This window comes from Lissotriton vulgaris, chromosome 5 (assembly GCF_964263255.1).
Source record: "Lissotriton vulgaris chromosome 5, aLisVul1.2, whole genome shotgun sequence".
Classification (NCBI taxonomy): Eukaryota; Metazoa; Chordata; class Amphibia; order Caudata; family Salamandridae; genus Lissotriton; species Lissotriton vulgaris.
The window spans coordinates 370,931,761-370,952,654 of record NC_141693.1 but is presented as its reverse complement, the minus strand read 5'-3'; the positions used below and the strand labels follow the sequence as shown (position 1 = coordinate 370,952,654).

Sequence of the window (20,894 nt, the reverse complement as noted above, 5' to 3'; positions counted from 1 at the left end):
GAAACATAAGTTATATTGTTACAGGAAAGTAACGCATTTACTCATTGTTTTTAATAAAGATAAATAGAAGTGCTCTGAAATTTAATATTTTTTTGCCATATGTAATTGACCATGCTCTTAGATTTGTACCTTAAGTTTAATGTTGTAATATATTGTGCCAGTGACTTTTGATTTACTTTTTTCTTACCTACATCATGGTCTGACTTACGTGTTTGTTTTACTATTTTTTTTTCAGCCAACCTTTTCTTTTGCTCCCCTTCTGCTTGAAATGTTGAATTTCCTTATGGATGCCATCCAGCAAAATTTTCAGCAGGCCTCTGCTGTTGGTAGCAGCAGCCGTGCTCAGCATGCCCTCAATGAACTGCACACCTTGGATAAATCTGTGGAGATGACGGAGCAGTTGATGGTATGGCCTGGATGTGTACATTCAAATGATGTTTGAGCCTGGTTGTTGTGTAAATCTCATGATAGTTTGGTAGCAATGGTACATCTACCAACTGCCCTAACTGTGTAAGTACAACAGACGTGTGAGCAGACAGTAGGGTCTTGTTGCAGGGAGTACTGCTTATGGTTGGGCATGTTTGTGGTGGAAAGCTTAGGTAGTGAAAAGTTCTTTGGAAAGACCGTAGAGCCTTCTCACTGCCATCACCGAATCATATATTACTCCCAAAAGTATATATTGTCCTTTGTATTTTCTCGAGGGTCCGTGTGCACACCGATAAGCACCCACTGTCAGAGTGCCCATTCCTAGGGAACCCAGCAATTAGAGCCAGAAAAAGCGCAGGTGCACTTCATCACAGTATACAATTCGATGTAAACAATTATGAAGTCCATAGTGAGAAAGAAGTTCATCAGTTAAGTCTCTTTATTCCATTTTCCTATTAGGTAGCAAAACACAAAGTACAGCCGACGTGTTTAGTCCAAATACAGGACTCCTTCAGCTCTGCTTAATACGCCATCAACGAACAAAGTTCCGGTAAAAGTGCTTCAAAAGTCTCAATATAATAGTGGCGTACTTCCTGGGAAGCGTCCGGAAACGTCGTTGAGAGCTCTACTGTTGTTGCTGTATCGAACCTTCTACTGAGGGAAGCTGTTGTTTAATGAAAATACTGCTACCATAAATGTAGAATGTAGATCCACTGATATCTGCTGATACAAATAAAAGTGGCAATAGAAATTGAATGCGACTTTTGAAGCACTTTTACCGAAACTTTGTTCGTTGATGGCGTATTAAGCAGCGCTGAAGACTGTGTCGCCTGTGGACATCATACTTAGGGGTTGCGCAGTATACCCCACAGGATCAGTTGTGGCATTGTTTTGGATAACCTCCATATCCTTCTTATATATCTTTTCGGACCAGGATACTTTCCTCTGAGCTATGCACTTGATTTATCCTCTTATTTCTGGAGGCAATCTGAACTCATAATATAAGTGCCCTGAAGAAGTCCTGTATTTGGACGAAACGCGTCGGATGTACTTTGCATTTTGCTACCTAATAAGAAAATGGAATAAAGAGACTTAACTGATGAACTTCTTTCTCACTATGGACTTTATTATTGTTTACATCGAACTCTATACTGTGATGTGGCGCACCTGTGCTTTTTCTGGTTTTAAAATCTTAGATAGTGGTTGGTTTTGGGGTCCGCTTATTGGTAAGGCCTAGGCTGATTGTGGGGTCTATCTGATTGAAGAGTGTGGGATACTGCTCATGTTACTGTTGACAATATTGTATTTTGTTCTCAACAACCCTTTTTCTAGGTTCTTTGTACCCTTTTCATTCAACTAAATCTGTTTAATCAAAATCATTATTTTTCTTTACCATGCGTACCATTCCTTTACATAGGCCTTTCAACTTAAATATTTTACTGAACTGCAATTTAAAGTATTTTGCACATGTTTGACATCACAATCCTGGCTGGCCTGAGTGGTCCCAACTTTCCTATCACACCCTATTGGCAAGGACCAAGAGCAAACAAGGGCTATTAGCGGCAAGCGTTGTGGTTCAGGGTGTTTGACAGTTGTGTCCTGGGGTTCTTCTTACTATGGCTGTGCAAACTGGGATAAGTATGACTCTGGCTGCACTTCTCTCTTGGTAGCGAGGTTGAGCTGTCAAAGGCTTCTCAAGAATGTATTGCGTAGGGCAAGGGCTCATTATTCAACAGTAAACCAGCACAAACAATAACCTAATGTCCATCCCAGGGCTTGTCTTTAATGAAAATGAAAAGTACTCTAATATTACTGCAAAACTAAGTAGTACACAGGTCAATTGGTACGATAAATAGGGCTGTACTAAGCTGCACTATAGTGGTGCTAGATCTTCCCCTACTTCCTGGTAATGGCTCTTCCGTCTGGGACTGGAACAAAGTGGCATGGTTTGCATCACAAATTTATGCACACTTTCCAGACAGGGAACGTGGATCCAAACAGTTTGGGTTGGGTCTTTGTCAATTGGCTTTTTCAGATGGATGCTGTAGGAAAGTACTTTTTTTGGCATGGGTACCCCCAACTGTTTGCCTTACTCTGGAGAGTCTGACTGAAAGTGCACTGGTGCAGATAAAAGTGGAGTTGCCCTGGCACACATCCCTGTGTGCCAAGCCTACCAGTGCTGCAAGAGGCACAGGTAAGTCACCACAACAGCAGGCCTTACAGCCCTAAGGCAGAGTACACTATACCTCTTGTGAAGGCATACCTGAATGAGCGGATATGCCCCTGTAGTGTCAAAGTCCATTCTTACTTTGAAGATTAATCGACGTGTGCACAGCTATTCTTAATTTGAATCTCAAAAAGTTGCTGAGTTTAAACAGGTGCTCCTGAGGTGTCGTCTTCTACCCTAAAGACGAGTACTTAATATCACTAGTAGTGCAGTCAATTGAAAATTGATGGCATCCCTTACGGCACACTTGTGTTCGGGGTAATTATCCTCCGTATGTGTTTGAAGAAATGTTTACTCTTGTAGGACTTAAAGAAAACTGTTATTTACTTTTTGTACTTTTGCTGCATGTTACTTCACATGAGTCAATAAAGTTTTTTCATTTTCAACTTGTGTACTCTCCTGCTCCAATGCATTTCGGGTCAATACCCTTCGTCTGGGAGAACCTACAAAGAAGGACATATATAACGTATATAAAGTCTGTATCATATTTGAGGAAATCTAAATAATACATGATATACTCCAAGTGTGTACTGGTGAGCTGTGTTAAGTGAATAGGTGGACCTGATTACGGTCGACCGGTAGTGGGGGCGTGTTGTGAGATGAGTCAAATGGGGGTTATAGTCTAATGGTATTAAATAAGGCAGAAGATGAATCATGCAAGTGAAACGGAGATCGGTTGGGTTTGATGGTGCGCGGCATGGATTACTCAGTATAAACTAACAGAGACTCGTGTTAAACTATATGGTGACCGATTAATAATGGATAATGATACCCTGAATTACATTGATTACAACGACGCTGAGTCGGCTTTCAAAGTTAAATGCGGTGATGCGAATCAATACCGCAACCATTAGCTAAACGTACGAGTGAGATGAAATCTCCACGTTACTTACACGAGAAGACTCCGTGCTGTATGCGCTGTAGTTTGAAAGCTGAGTGCGCGTCTGTGCAATGAAAGAACAGGTTTGTGTAAGTTTGTGTTTCAACTCGACTAATAAAATACAAGGTGTAATGCCGATCACGTGACCTCGTGTAAAGGTCATAGAAATAGGACTATGGAGCGTTCAGGCATGCAATGTAGTGTATAATGTATGTGTGTGAAAAACTCACGATGATGCTTAAACAACAATACAATACAATGTCGCTATCTGAAGATGTATCAGTGTTCTGTGTATATGGGCGGGCTCTCCTTCTCTGGGCGTTTACCTCGGCCCAGGTGTACACTTCTCCCAATTTGTAATCAAGCGTGTCACGCCGAAATTTTCTGATTTTTCGTTCATTGATGTCATTACTATGTTTGTCAAGTTGTTGGTTGATGTCCGCTATAAGTGTATCCCATTCTTCTGACGACATGTTCTTTGTTAATTCCTCTGTTTCCAATATTTCTTTTTCTATTTCGATCAAGATGTTAGATAACTCCTCTATGATTAAGAGAATCAGATCAAGGCTGCACTTATTGAGAATGGCGTACCATTTGTCTTGAAACGGTTTTGAGTTCTTACAAAGTGAAGGTTTTAATGCAATCCGTAGGCCTCTGGGAATGCGCAGAGTTTTATGATATTTTATCAAACTATTAGCATGAAGTTTTTGATTTATTTTGTGTTTTGATAAATAAAGGAGTTGTTTCACGTTCTGTTCTTTACTCCTTACTGTATTGAGTATTCATGTTATCTGTAAATACTACACATAATCATGATTCAATAACCCACAGGGACGGGATTCATGATTCTGGACTGTCTCCTTACAGTAATTACCCGTGTGCATTTCTGTATCATTTGTTCATTAACTTATGTTTCATTGCCTTTTGTATTGTTGTTTAAGCATCATCGTGAGTTTTTCACACATACAATATACACTACATTGCATGCCCGAACGCTCCATAGTCCTATTTCTATGACCTTTACACGCGGTCACGTGATCGGCATTACCTTGTATTTTATTAGTCGAGTTGAAACGCCGACTTACACAAACCTGTTCTTTCATTGCACGGACGAGCACTCAGCTTTCAAACTACAGCGCATACAGCACGGAGTCTTCTCGTGTAAGTAACTTGGAGATTTCATTTCACTCGTACGTTTAGCTAATGGTTGCGGTATTGATTCGCATCACCGCATTTAACTTTGAAAGCCGACTCGGCGTCGTTGTAATCAATGTAATTCAGGATATCATTATCCATTATTAATCGGTCACCCCATAGTTTAACACGAGACTCTGTTAGATTATACTGAGTAATCCACGCCGCGCACCATCAAACCCTACCGATCTCTGTTTCACTTGCATGATTCATCTTCTGCCTTATTTAATACCATTAGACTATAACCCCCATTTGACTCATCTCACAACACGCCCCCACTACCGGTTGACCGCAATCACGTCCACCTATTCACTTAACACAGCTCACCAGTACACACTTGGAGTATATCATGTATTATTTAGATTTCCACAAATATGATAGACTTTATATACGTTATATATGTCGTTCTTTGTAGATGCTCCCAGACGAAGGGTATTGACCCGAAATGCATTGGAGCAGGAGAATACACAAGTTGAAAATGAAAAAACTTTATTGACTCATGTGAAGTAACATGCATCAAAAGTACAAAAAGTAAATAAAAGTTTTCTTTAAGTCCTGCAAGAGTAAACATTTCTTCGAACACATACAGAGGATAATTACCCCGAACACAAGTGTGCCCTAAGGGATGCCATCAATTTTCAATTGACTGCACTACTACTAAACGACAATGGTCCCTATATGTGGACAGGATAGCAAAAAGTAATAATCATACACCTAATAAGTAGTATGTTTCTTTGTCCAGCCGGACAAGAATTTTATTTTAAATGATCAAGTTCATAGAGAGAGTTTTAAGACAAAGATAACAAGTGGGCATAGCCGTGACCCACAACATTTAAGACAAAACAACAAAGAAATGGCAAAGCGAAAATCTGTCTGTATACTATCGTTCAGTGCTACAGACTCAATCTCTTAAACATAACCATACCATTGCGTCAAACAATATAGCATTCATCATATTGCATATGGGGTTTTTTGTCGACGACGTTTCGATGCCTTTTTAAATTGACATCAGGACAAGAATTATCAGCATTATTGTTTTGTTCAACAATTATTAACACAATGCCTATTATCGCATTACTTTACATGAAGGAAATGGGAGGCAAGGGGGAAGGAAAAACAGAAATTGTATATAAGTATCAGCATGTAAGGAACAATTTTAAAAAACATGAGTGACATGAGAATTGCGGCGAGTGAAAAACCATGCATATAGCTGAGTGGAGTCGATAATCGGCGAGTGAAGGGGAGTTCCAGGTCTCCTTTAAGATCAATAGCAAGTGAGGGTGGAAAACACTAGTCACTATTACCCGATCGTTCCGGTGATGAAAAGGCTAAGTCGTGAATGGCGTGAAAAATTAGAGTGACTAAGTTCATGGAAGTGTCAATAATCACGGGCGATGGTACGTCGTGAATGGCGTGAAACATTTATTGGCTAAGTCATGGCTATGGCAATAATCGCGGGCGGTGGCAGGAGAAGAAACCTACATGTCGGTTTACTTGCTGGTTGTCTCGTTCTGGGTTATTGAGGAGAAACCGCGGGGCTAATGGCATTCTGAGGAAAGAAAAATGTGACGTTAACGGTACCGGTCTATGAATGAGGCGGGGTGCCGGATCGAGGGTGGGGGACACAGTTACCTTTCAAAACAATTTCGGGGCTTCCATCAAGGTTGTATGGAAACGCCAGGAGCGCGATGGCTCAATCTGGAAGGGAGCGGGCGGTTAGATACTTGCATGTAAAAGTATCAGGGTGCTCCAAACAGAGTTACCGGCTGGCGAGATTCACTTACTTGTATTCGCAGGAGCACTGTGGCTAATATGGGAGTCCGATGGAAGTGAACTTCCGAGCAACCATGCGAGCTAGCTAATCAACCCTCATGGTCTCTAGAAATCGATGATGGACTTACTGTGACTAGGTAGAGCAGTGCGGCGGCCATACTGGATTGTTGATAGCCACATGATCTCTAAAAATCGATGATGGACTTACTGTGACTAGTGCAGCGGCCATATTGGAGTGGTGAAAGTGATCAGTGTGATTGTGTATAACTAATAATGCAGCATGCATTAACCGCAATATGTGACTTCTTTAAAAAAACAGTTTAAATGATAGAAATGACATATAACTGAGATTACAATAAGGAGGTCCAGTCCTCAAGACGATTAAGGCCTTTTCTGATACTGTCAGTTTTTAGAATCCAATGCAGTTCCTCTTTATTCAGCAATTGGGATAGATCCGCTCCTCTTGGAGGTGGTTTGATGATAGAAACAACTGTCCAAAGTAATTCATCTTCGCTGTGGCCTTTTTCGTGGAAATGTTCAACTAGTGGTGCATTGGCCGTGTTACACCGAATCCTGCTTCGGTGTTGGCCAATTCTTAGTTTTACTTTCTGACTTGTCTGCCCTATATAAATAAGCATGCAGGGACAGAAAATTGCATATACCAAATTTACAGAGTTACAGTTGGAAAAGTATCTTCGGTCAAATTTGATAGTACCATATTCAAAAGATTTTCCTTCAATAGTAGAGTCACAATAAATGCAATTCCCACATTTAGAATGGCCAGTTAAAAGTGGGAGACCCCATGCATCATTTATAGTCGTTTTTAGGGGTTGTGTAGGCAGAGATGCTCTTACTACGTGGTCTTTGATGTTTTTGGCCCGTTTGAAAGCGAACATTGGACGTTCTAGTATCAGTTGACCAGCATTGAGGACTGGCCAGTGCTTGAGCACACTCTTTCTGATAGCATTGGAGGCTGGGGAAAATGTGGTGACACAAATGAGTCTATTCTGATCTTTTTTCTCCTTCGGTTCCAGGAGGGTTTCCCTTCGGCAATACCAGGCTCTTTTTAAAGAGCGGCGCACTAGCTTACGAGGATAACCTCTGTTCCTAAGTTTGCGGCTGAGGGTTTTAGCTTCAGTAAAATAATCCCCCTTGAAATAGCAGTTGCGCCTAATGCTTAGGAACTGGGAGAAAGGCAGGAAATCACGCAAAGCTCTTGGGTGATGGCTACTGTACTCAAGAAGAGTGTTGCGTTCAGTAGGTTTTCAGTGTAGAGTGGTGGTGAGGCGACCTTCTGTGTGTTTTATTTCTAGATCTAGGAATGGGATGCTCTCTTTACTGGTGGATAAGGCATATTTGAGGCCTCCTCTGTTGTTGTTGAGCCAGTGTTGGAAAAGTGTGAGGTTATCAAGTGATTCAGTCCAAAGTAGAAAAATGTCGTCAATGTAACGTTTCCACAATGTGATACCATTGTGGAAAGGATTGGACACATTCAAAATACTGTTGGTCTCTAAATGATCCATGTACAGAATGGCCAGGTTAGGTGCAAAAATTGCTCCCATAGAGGTACCCCTAACCTGGCCATAAAACTGTCCTTCGAAAAGAAAAAAGTTCTTAGTCAGGCAAATTTCCAGTAACTGGAGGATAAAGTTAGATGGGACACTGTGAGGACGTGTTCGTGTCTCTAACACCCCTTCAATCACACGAAGAGATTCGTATTGGGGGATGTTAGTATAAAGTGATTCCACATCCAGCGTGCACATGGTGCTGGATGTGGGATCAAATGGATAGTCTTCGATCATATTAATCATAGCCATACTTTCTTTGATATAGCATGTGGTATCTGGTACAAATGGCTTGATAAAGAAGTCTATATAGTGGCCCAATGGTTCGAGGACTGAACCACACCCAGATACTATGGGGCGGCCTGGTGGAGATTGTGGGTTTTTATGCACTTTCGGGAGGCAGTAGATCACAGGGATGCGGGGAGATTTAGTATTGAGGAAATCAAATTCCTTTTTAGATAGGAAGCCTAGGTCAAGTGCCTCTGAAGTGACTTTAGCAATCATGTCCTGAATCTCTGCAGTGGGGTTGCGAGGAAGTTTACAATAGTGCTCATGGTTGCTCAGTTGACACATTTTTTCATCTTTATACAGGTTGATATCTTGGATCACGATGCCTCCGCCTTTGTCGGCAGGTTTTATTATTAATGACTGGTTGTTTTTCAAGGAGGCAATGGCATTTTTCTCTTCTATCGTGATGTTATAAGGTATAAAGGACCTCTTGTTTTCCAGATCAGTAAGGTCTTTTAGGATTAGTTTTTCAAAAGTTGGTGTCTCTGGCGGGATCATGCAAGTGGTAGGGGAAAATTTAGATGGTGGTTTGAATGGAGTGTTACCAGGTTTAGAAGGAGAGGGATTCAAAAGGAAATAGCTATGGAGGCGAATTTTCCTAAAGAACCGTAATAATTCCACCTGTATATCTTGAAAATTGGTGCGTACTGTGGGAACAAATGACAGGCCTCTGCTCAATAACGAGACTTCAGTACTGGACAGCATATGTTCAGTGAGGTTAAAGATGGGCAAGAGACCGGTCTCTAAATCAGTGCTGATATCATTGGGAGTATGATCTGATGATGTTACCATCGGTAATGCTGTCTGCGTGTGAAACGTTCGCCTGGGGGGTTTACTGTTTTTTTCCATGTCGAGGGTTGCTTTCCTCTGCACCTTGGTTGACCCGACCCCCTTCTAAACAAGCATTTGCAATGCAATGGTCTCGGCATCATTAAAGGTAGAGCAATTGGCATTGCTCATGACATTTCTTTTTTTTTCTTTAAATCATAAATAAATGGCATTGTCATTTACATTGCCAATACACAGCACTCTGCACTAAACAGCACACACCACTCTGCACCTGCACTCACTGCTCTGCACACTCACTCTGCACACTCACTACTCTGCACACTCACTACTCTGCACACTCACTACTCTGCACACTCACTACTCTGCACACTCACTACTCTGCACACTCACTACTCTGCACACTCACTACTCTGCACTCACTACTCTGCACTCACTACTCTGCACTCACTACTCTGCACTCACTACTCTGCACTCACTACTCTGCACTCACTACTCTGCACTCTGCACTCACTACTCTGCACTCACTACTCTGCACTCTGCACTCACTACTCTGCACTCACTACTCACTACTCTGCACTCACTACTCACTACTCTGCACTCACTACTCACTACTCTGCACTCACTTCTCACTACTCTGCACTCAATACTCTGCACTCACTACTCTGCACTCACTACTCTGCACTCACTACTCTGCACTCACTACTCTGCACTCACTACTCTGCACTCACTACTCTGCACTCACTACTCTGCACTCACTACTCTGCACTCACTACTCTGCACTCACTACTCTGCACTCACTACTCTGCACTCACTACTCTGCACTCACTACTCTGCACTCACTACGCTGCACTCACTACGCTGCACTCACTACGCTGCACTCACTACGCTGCACTCACTACTCTGCACTCACTACTCTGCACTCACTACTCTGCACTCACTACTCTGCACTCACTACTCTGCACTCACTACTCTGCACTCTGCACTCACTACTCTGCACTCACTACTCTGCACTCACTACTCTGCACTCACCACTTACTACTCTGCACTCACCACTTACTACTCTGCACTCACCACTTACTACTCTGCACTCACTACTCTGCACTCACTACTCTGCACTCACTACTCTGCACTCACTACTCTGCACTCACTACTCTGCACTCACTACTCTGCACTCACTACTCTGCACTCTGCACTCACTACTCTGCACTCTGCACTCACTACTCTGCACTCACTACTCTGCACTCACTACTCACTACTCTGCACTCACTACTCACTACTCTGCACTCACTACTCACTACTCTGCACTCACTACTCTGCACTCACTACTCTGCACTCACTACTCTGCACTCACTACTCTGCACTCTGCACTCACTACTCTGCACTATGCACTCACTACTCTGCACTCACTACTCTGCACTATGCACTCACTACTCTGCACTCACTACTCTGCACTCACTACTCTGCACTCACTACTCTGCACTCACTACTCTGCACTCACTACTCTGCACTCACTACTCTGCACTCACTACTCTGCACTCACTCACTACTCTGCACTCACTACTCTGCACTCACTACTCTGCACTCACTACTCTGCACTCACTACTCTGCACTCACTACTCTGCACTCACTACTCTGCACTCACTACTCTGCACTCACTACTCTGCACTCTGCACTCACTACTCTGCACTCACTACTCTGCACTCACTACGCTGCACTCACTACTCTGCACTCACTACTCTGCACTCACTACTCTGCACTCACTACTCTGCACTCACTACTCTGCACTCACTACTCTGCACTCACTACTCTGCACTCACTACTCTGCACTCACTATGCACTCACTACTCTGCACTCTGCACTCACTACTCTGCACTCACTACTCTGCACTCTGCACTCACTACTCTGCACTCTGCACTCACTACTCTGCACTCTGCACTCACTACTCTGCACTCTGCACTCACTACTCTGCACTCTGCACTCACTACTCTGCACTCACTACTCACTACTCACTACTCTGCACTCACTACTCACTACTCTGCACTCACTACTCTGCACTCACTACTCTGCACTCACTACTCTGCACTCACTACTCTGCACTCACTACTCTGCACTCTGCACTCACTACTCTGCACTCTGCACTCACTACTCTGCACTCACTACTCTGCACTCACTACTCTGCACTCACTACTCTGCACTCACTACTCTGCACTCACTACTCTGCACTCACTACTCTGCACTCACTACTCTGCACTCTGCACTCACTACTCTGCACTCACTACTCTGCACTCACTACTCTGCACTCACTACTCTGCACTCACTACTCTGCACTCACTACTCTGCACTCACTACTCTGCACTCACTACTCTGCACTCACTACTCTGCACTCACTACTCTGCACTCACTACTCTGCATTCACTACTCTGCATTCACTACTCTGCACTCACTACTCTGCACTCACTACTCTACACTCACTACTCTGCACTCACTACTCTGCACTCACTACTCTGCACTCACTACTCTGCACTCACTACTCACACTCACTACTCACACTCACCACTCTGCACTCACTACAGCTTCCTTCCACAGCTAGAACTAGTGCATAATGTCAAAACAGAGAAAACAAGAAAACACACTGAAGCTGTCTGTACCACGCCAAGTTCACATTTCGAGCAGCATGTGTTAAATCACGCTTTAGACTACTTCTCTACTCAAAAGTAGTACATTTCCTTCAAAAAGATAAAAATATGACATGCAAACAGTAATGCCGAAACAAACTGTTCAGCATGGGTTCTGATTTACATGAAAACAATAATTTCACTTAAAATAATAATAGTTTTTAGCGAAATTAAATTTACATTTGGATTTATGGCATATTCACATATTTTTAGTAAATTTAAATGTCAGTGGCAGATGGACACGCTTTCATTTAGCAGCCAAATATACAATAACTCTTACTGCCCCCGGAATTCCGCCGCGGCCGCACCGGAAGTCAGGCAAGGTCGCCTGTGACGGGGGCGGAGCCGCGTCCGGACCGGAAGAGGAGGCAGGCGGAGGAAATGCGTGGAGCGGCCCGGGGCTCCTGCGAGCGTGGAGAGCCCCCGGGGCCGACAATAGGACGTTGCACGCGTGTTGCGGGGCTCCCTTGACCAAGAGGGAGTCCCGGGATAGGAGCCGCAGCGTCGACTTTCCCTGCCGGTGCGGAGAGCGGAGTCCCCCAGATTGCCACAGTAAGTTAAAGGGGAGAGGGGGGGCCGGTGCGCGTGTGTGTGTGTGTGTGTGTGTGTATGAGTGGGGGGGTTCTGTATGTATGTGCGTGCGTGAGCGCTTCTGTTTCTATGTATGCGTGTGTTGTGTGGGAGCCTCGCGCAGCGCTCGTACTAATGCGCGTGCCAGTTTAGAATCGCCTGCGCGCGGCCAGGAGTGTCTCCTGGGAAGCACGCTCGGTGACATAAGATCTCGGCGGAGACGCGCTTCCGCGCGTCTTTAGCCGAGACCTAAAAAGGACGGTTACTCTGTTTGGAGCACCCTGATACTTTTACATGCAAGTATCTAACCGCCCGCTCCCTTTCAGATTGAGCCATTGTGCTCCTGGCGTTTCCATACAACCTTGATGGAAGCCCCAAAATTGTTTTGAAAGGTAACTGTGTCCCCCACCCTCGATCCGGCACTCCGCCTCATTCATAGACCGGTACAGTTAACGTCACATTTTTCTTTCCTCAGAATGCCATTAGCCCCGCGGTTTCTCCTTAACCCAGAACGAGACAACCAGCAAGTAAACCGACATGTAGGTTTCTTCTCCTGCCACCGCCCGCGATTATTGCCATAGCCATGACTTAGCCAATAAATGTTTCACGCCATTCACGACGTACCACCGCCCGTGATTATTGACACTTCCATGAACTTAGTCACAGTAAATTTTCACGCCATTCACGACTTAGCCTTTTCATCACCGGAACGATCGGGTAATCGTGACTAGTATTTTCCACCCTCACTTGCTATTGATCTTAATAGAGACCTGGAACTCCCCTTCACTCGCCGATTATCGACTCCACTCAGCTATATGCATGGTTTTTCACTCGCCGCAATTCTCATGTCACTCATGTTTTTTAAAATTGTTCCTTACATGCTGATACTTATATACAATTTCTGTTTTTCTTTCCCCCTTGCCTCCCATTTCCTTAATGTAAAGTAATGCGATAATAGGCATTGTGTCAATAATTGTTGAACAAAACAATAATGCTGATAATTCTTGTCCTGATGATGATGTCATAATTTAAAAAGGCATCGAAACGTCGTCGACAAAAAACCCCATATGCAATATGATGAATGCTATATTGTTTGACGCAATGGGATGGTTATGTTTAAGAGATTGAGTCTGTAGCACTGAACAATAGTATACAGACAGATTTTCGCTTTGCCTTTTTGGCCATTTCTTTGTTGTTTTGTCTTAAATGTTGTGGGTCACGGCTGTGCCCACTTGTTATCTTGGTGTTAAAACTCTCTCTATGAACTTGATCATTTAAAATAAAATTCTTGTCTGGCTGGACAAAGAAACATACTACTTATTAGGTTTATGATTATTATTTTTTGCTATCCTGTCCACATATAGGGACCATTGTCTTTTGTAAATTGATACTGCCCAAGGTCCCTATGATATACCTTTTGGGTTCCCTTGTTCTTGTGAAAATATAATATGCACTACTAGTAAAGTCCATTCTTAGACATTATAAGTGCACAGTGAAACCATACTGCGTACGTGGGGAGGGAGCTTGTCACGAGTTCCACAGCTCCATGATGGCTACAATGAATTCCAAGATGTTTGGTACCACATATTTCAGATTACCGAGCCCACACAAATGCCAGTGGTGGATTCATTAATAAATGCACTCAGAAGATACCGCAGAGGTGCCTCCCTCCCCCCCTGCAAACTTACCAAACCACTAATGTGTGACTGACTGGTCAACGCCAGCCTGCATGGAGGAAATTAGATCAGGACCCAAGTAATAGTGCTCCCTCCCCTAAATTGCCGCTGGTAAGTACTTTCATACCTCCTCAATTGACTACTGGTGTACCCTTTAAGTCCCTAGTATATGGGACATGGGGTACCCAGGGCATAAGTACACCAGGGGGCTTCCATGGGCGGCAGCATATATTATGTCACTGATGGCAGTCCTCCTAAACTGTTACCACAGGCCTGCCATTGCAGCCTGTGAGTTGGTGCTTGCCCCTCTCGCTACAGATACAAGTTTCTTTATATATGAGGTCACTGCACTTAAAACCTATAAGTCACCCCTATACGGGGGCCTTCAGTCCTGAGGGCAAAGTGCTTCATGTCAAGTGGGCCCTTACATGAGCAGGACACCCCTGCAAATCCCACAGTCGCTTTTTCAGGGTTTGTAAGTGCGGTCAGCCATTTTAAGGTACACAGTGGACATCAGTCATTACGAGATGTCAAACTATATAGTGGCTACACCGAACCCCGTCATGTTTAGTATCAAACGTGTTAGAATTATACCCAAACACTATTCCGGTGCTGGAAGTAGGATCCCATGTACTGGGGGCTTCATAGGGGAGCCTCCTGAACTCCCGGTACCAGCCGTCTACGGGTCTGCCAGCAAGCAGTGCTGCTGCCAACCACAGACATGATTCTGCCCTCCTGCTGGTGAGCTGAGCTCAAGAGGGGGAAGGTAGAACAATAGGTTTCCTGTCATAGGGAGGTGTGACCACCTTCTAGACAGGACTTAGTGTATTGGGCTGGGCTGGTGGCGCTTTGCTGTGCCACAAGACTGTATTAAAGGGCACAAATAGTACCATCCTTGCAAACGCCGATTTGAGCCAGTTCAGGAACCCTTTTTTCCCACTGTGGTGTGCAACTTGATAAAGGACATGGCAGTATCCTCCTCTCTGTCTCTCCCCTCCTCTAGGAGTGACCTCCCTCCCCAGAGTCATTCCAACGCATTCATTTTGTATTTAATGGCTTCCCTGTGGGTCGGTCCTCAGATTTGCGGTGAAACAATACTCACCTTTAAAACCAAGACACTCTTTGACCATCTGGATACTTGGACTTTGTTGGACTTCGACTGGAACAGAGACTACATCAAGGAAGACTCCTGCTGCTCTCTGTTTAATTCCTCTTCGTCGTCTGTGTCTGTTCATCCATGTTAGGATAGGATTATATTTATAAAGCGTGCTAAAACCAAAAGGTATCAAGGCGCTGGGCGGGATGGAAGAGATGCTAGCACCAACCAGCTAGGAGGCAAGAAGCCAGGTTTTCAGAAGCTTCCTTAAGGTCTGGAGCGAGTCCGTGATAGAAGGGGGCATAGAATTCCAGAATTTAGCGGCCGCCATAGAGAATGAGCGTCCACCCCACTTGGACCTGCGAAATCTGGAGAGACAAGTTTTTTTAAGTTGATGATCTCAAGGCTCTGCCAGGAGTGTACCAATGGACCAAGGTTTTGAGATGTGGTGAGCCATTGCTATGCACAGCTTTGTACACCAAGTTCAGAGTCTTGAAGGAGATGCACTTCCTAATTGGAAGCCAGTACAAGGCATGGATTCCTTCCCTGGCGGACTGGTGTTTAGGGATGTTAATAATAAGTCTTGCTGCAGCGTTTTGCACCACCTGAAGCTTGTTCAGAGAACCTATACTGGCATTGAGGTATAATGCATTACAGTAGTCTAAACGAGAGGTAACTAGTGCAATGATGGTGGGCCGTGGTAGCTCCGAGGAAATGTATATCAGCACTTTCTTTAAAGTTTTAAGAATATAGAAACCAGTACTAACTGTGCGGTTCACCTGGGCATAAAAAGACAGGCTCTCATCAAAAAGGACTCACAGATTTTCAGCCATTATTAACTGGAACAGGAAGGAAACCACAGATTTCGAGACACCAGGCAGCTGACCAAATAGAGGTTTGAAGGCCGAAACCAACACGGTTTTGTCCGCTTTGATTTTAAGAGAATTGTTCTCCATCATATTATGCTAGACATGCATTCATTGAACTTTTGGGCAACCAGCTGCAAATCATTGGAGATGGAAATTAAGATTTGCATGTCATCCGCACAGGGGAGGAGCTGAAAGCCGAATGATCTCACCAGTTAAGCCAGGGGATGTTACATAAAGATTAAAAAGAGTGGGGCTGAGCGAAGAGCCCTGGGGGATCCCACACGGAAGGCTAAAGACTTCGGCTTTAAATCTGCCATAACCGACGACATTAGTTCTGCCGAGCATAAAAGAGTGAAGAAGCTGCAGGGCCCTCTGTTGAACATCTGTGGGCATCAAGGACATGCCAAAGTACTTTCCCTTGTAGTGAAGGTGTCACTCCCCTGCATCGGCAGGCACTGCAACGAGGATGACCAATCTGCTTCTCCTGTCGTCCTATGCACTTCCCGAGGCCCAGCAACACTGGTGGTGGTTCTGAAGCGTCCTAGAGGCCAGACCTTTCTTCTCTGCAATTTTGAGAACAGTATCCCTCGCCTGAGCTGCTAGGACCAAACCCCTGTTCCCCTCATTGACTTGTCATTGCCAAGGCTTTTTGACTCCGCATTCTAGAGATCCTTTGGCTACAAGAAGCTCCGGGCTCCAGCACCTCATCCCTCGAAGATCAGGGTCCTCACTGCATCCTGTGCACCATGGACCTTTATCTTTGGTGAGCAGCCTGAGGTCCTCTTGCAACTCCTTTGCCTTCAGCCTGTGGGTCCTCTTGAGGATCTTCCTTTGCTTCAGTGGGCTCCCCTACGTGCTTGGGGCCTGCTGTGACTCTCCTGCACTTGCAGAGTCCCTTGGACATTGCTGGTCTTAATGTTTGCATCTTTTTGCTTTCCGCGCCAATTGAGGCTACCAAGACTTGTTGGTGCTCCTGCCGGACACCGACCACCTAGACACCGACATCCAACATGGGACAGCTCTTGCACAGCTCTTGTTTTTCCTCCATGTTGCTTGGTCCTCACACCTGCAGTGACAAGGTCACCTTCATCTCTCCTGCACCCTCTGCCAACTGTGGGTATTGCTCTTCCGTGCCTCCTGGTCACCTCCTAGTGGCATAGACTCGGTACCTTCTGTACCTTCTATTTGCAGGTACTTCTGCTCAGGAATCCACCCTTGGATTCCACAGGACTCTTGCACAACCTTTGCCAGCGGCATCTTTACTGAAGTCCTCCATTGCTTTCCTCTTCCATTTGTCATCTGTGGTCTCTGTTTTGGCTTTTTGCAGAAGAATTTCTTTAACCTCAATCTGCGTAAAAACTTCTACAAATCCTAACTAATTTGGGCATAGTCAAAGCCTGAGACAAGACTAAAGAAGAGGGCAATAAATAAATTGTCCTTATCTTTCTGGGATAAAGGTGTATTGGTTAAGTTTATTACTGTTTTTGTGTAATCTGCAGCTCATATACCTCGGACATTTCATTTAAGGAACGACCGAAACACAAACCACAGACAACGGAAACAGCCCCAGCATCAAAAAGGATCAGGAAACCGAGCCAAGTTGGACAACAGAAGAGTTACAGAACCCAAGGGGACGATAAAAACCAGTTACAAGAAGTAACCTACAAAAACAGGGAAGCAGTCTCTCGGTGTGCACCTGGGCCCGAAGGTGAAGGTGTTACCGAAGCCTTTTTCGAGGGTGGGTCGGGTCGACGTATGTACTTAAGACCTGCTGTGCCGGAGTGATGTCCACGACGTCTGAGTCCTCGGCTTCAGAGTCGCTGACAATGCCTTCTTCAACTCGCTCCTGTTCTGGCACATCGACGCCCTCTTGGAAGGTGTCGTCTGGGATTGAAGATGACGTGCGAGCCATGGTCCTTCGAGCTAGTCGGTCCTGTATTGTCTTTTTGGAGCGGATGGAGGCGCAAGCTGAACAGTCTCTGGCCTCGTGCACCAGTGAGAGGCAGAGGTTGCACCCCTCATGGAGATCGGTGTGGAAAAACTACAGTCGAAAAGGGTGAAGGATTGCACGCCGAAACTAAAATCGATTCCAAACTGGAGCACAGGAAACGCATCCGAACCCGATGGCAGAAAAAAACAATCTAAGGATGGAGCCGATGCCCATACGCAATGTGATCCAAAAGAGGAGTCCCCTATCTCTTGACTTCCAAAGACTTTTCAGGACAAAAACAAGTGCAAACATCCGCGCCCAACACTAGATGGCGATCTATGCAATCTGTGTGTAATCTGCAGCTCATGTGCCTCGAACATATGCATACTGGTAAGTAGCATTTTCCTCTTCTTGCAATGTTGTGCTGCTCTTTTCTGATGGATACATCTGCCTGTGGATTCCTCACCTTTTGAATTACCCCCGAACCAGCATTCCACGGAAATTCTTTTCCTAGCTTTTCCACGTAGACGAGGACGTCCTAATAGCACGTCTCGTGACTCCGTACGACGTCATCAAGCCTTAAGAAGACGCCGTCTATGCGTAACTTTTTTTTTCTGGGACTCTCCATTTTCAACTAGATTACTTTGTTTCTAAAACGTCTTTGCATTTCTGGAGAAATGGCTACTTCGAAGAAGTCTGGTTTCAAGCCCTGCAGGGAGTGTGGGGATCATATGTCGATCACAGACCCTCACGATGTCTGTCTTTGGTGTCTTTCTTTGGATCACGGCGTCGAAGTGTGTTTTTGTTGTCAGAAAATGACTCCTAAGGTGTTGAAGGAGCATAAAGCGAAGCTCTTCATGGCAAAGGTGAAGAAAGAAAAGAGGGGTTTTAAGCGCTCGAAGTTGTCGACCTTGCTTACTTCGAAGTCCAAGAAACATAAGAAGTAGAAGAGCAGACATGGTTCTCGACGTTGTCCCTTGAAGGGCAAGACTTCGAGATTGGCTTCACCTTTTAAGCGACACCGGTAAAAGGACTTTGTTTCTCCGTCACATTCTCCCTCCCCGCAGCCATCTCCCATCCTATTGTAGACTCCGAGGGTTCCGCCGTCGTCAAAAGTCTCTTCGACGCCCAAAGGATCTCTGGCGCCCAGAGGGTCTCCTGCGCCCAGGAGTTCTCCGGCACCCAGGGAGTCGCCTCCGGTACCTGTGGCTTTGTCTGAGTGGGCACCGGCCTCACCGGCTCCGCAGCCTCAGCTTCCGGTTAGGCCTAGGATGGATTTGAATCCAGGAGGCCCGGATCCTTACCCTGCTTTTCTGGTTACAGGAGCGGATCCATCGCATTTTCTAAATGCGATGTATGACATGTTGGCCAGGGCATCCTACCCTTCCGGTGCGCATTCTGGCCCAGGCGCCTTTCATGCCTTTTATGGAGACGGCTCCATCTTAGACTAGGTACTTAGCTGTCCTAGACAGTGTGCGCACTACCTTTGTCACTCTGTTAAGAGTGTATTCACATTATACTTCAATTATTCAAAAATGTGGGCAAATCTCTAGAAATTAATCAATATAAACATTATGTTCGAGGCATGTGGGCTGCTGAATTCATATCTGTGCATAGATCGCCGCCTAGTGTTGGCTCCAGGTGATTGCACATTGTTGTCCTGGAAGAGTCTTCGAAGTATCACGAGATAGGTGGCTCTTCCCTCGGACTACAGTGCGCATGGGCATCCTCTCCATCCCCAGATTGTTTTTCTCCGCCATTGGGTTCGGATGTCTTTTCCTACTCTCCAAGTTCGGAATCTAGAAAACTTCTTAAAAGGCCAAAAGGCCTTCGGATACCGTCGGTATTGTTAATCGCTCGGCGCAGATACACTTTTTAAAACTCTGTTGCAATCCAGTCGTCGAATCGGGCCGTGAGGCCTTCTCGACACCACGTGGACCGACCGTCCATGCAACTCGAAGTTCTCGCACAAAGACAAGCATCCGGTGTGCAACAAATGCCTTTCTCCGGATCACAACGAAGATAGTTGCCTGGCCTGTGCCCAGCCCAGATCTAAAAAGACCATTCGGAATCGACGGGCGGCGAGGCAAGAAATGCAACGGTCGGCGCCGGAGCCCGATGACATCTTCGGGGACGAAGAAGATCTAGCGAGCGCCGAAGACTCAGACCGAGACGACGGACAATACTCGGAGTCTGACTCCGAATATTACCCCGAAGAGGGAGAACTAATTGTCGATCTCGAAGACTATGATCAGGACATCGTAGCAGTTGAAGATGACTCCGATGACGGCGAGGGGCGAACCGTGAGTACACCGCCCCATATAGACACTACACCTCTATCAGAGACTCAGGTCGAGGCATCGCCAGCAGGCCTTAGCCGAGACCAACAACCTTGTTCGCCCAGCTAAGAACATATCGAAAGAGCCCTCTGAGACGTCACGCAACATCGGTTCCATCGAGACCGAAACTTGTCGACAATACGGCCTTCGGACCGAATTACGTCGAACCGAAGGTATCGAAGCCTAAAGGCGTCGACCCGAAGGCCACAGTACCCTTGAATCCAAAAACCGTCGAGCCGACATCAAAGACAAAAGCAGTCGAGTCGAGCTCCAAGTCAAAGGCCGTTGAGTCAACCTCGAAGCCAAAACACGTTGATTCGACACAAAAACAAAAACACTTCGAATCGACCCCCAAAAGGCACGTCGAATCGAGCAAATCAGCCTCAAGTATCGGCAAAGGGAACAAACCAGTCGACCACAGTACAAGGCCTATGCCCAAAACTAGCGTCGAACCGAAACAGAAACCGAAGGTGGACAAAAAGAAAAAGGTTGAGCCGAAAATCATCGACCCGAAAAAGGGCGTCGACCCAAAACAGAAGGCTCCAAATCAACAAAGAGACTATCAAACCGACAACACCGCTCGGTCAGATAAAATTT

General features: G+C 45.3%; 1 protein-coding gene across 14 annotated transcripts in view; it reads left to right on the top strand.

The window, feature by feature from the left end:
- Window positions 1-20,894, top strand: part of UBR4 (ubiquitin protein ligase E3 component n-recognin 4) — a 1,723,360-nt gene that overhangs the window by 535,661 nt on the left and 1,166,805 nt on the right. For all 14 annotated transcript variants that reach the window (XM_086921716.1, XM_086921718.1, XM_086921717.1 and 11 more), the window contains exon 20: window positions 236-406. In XM_086921716.1, the coding sequence (XP_086777842.1) occupies window positions 236-406 (171 nt within the window). The remainder of the gene's footprint in view (window positions 1-235; window positions 407-20,894) is intronic.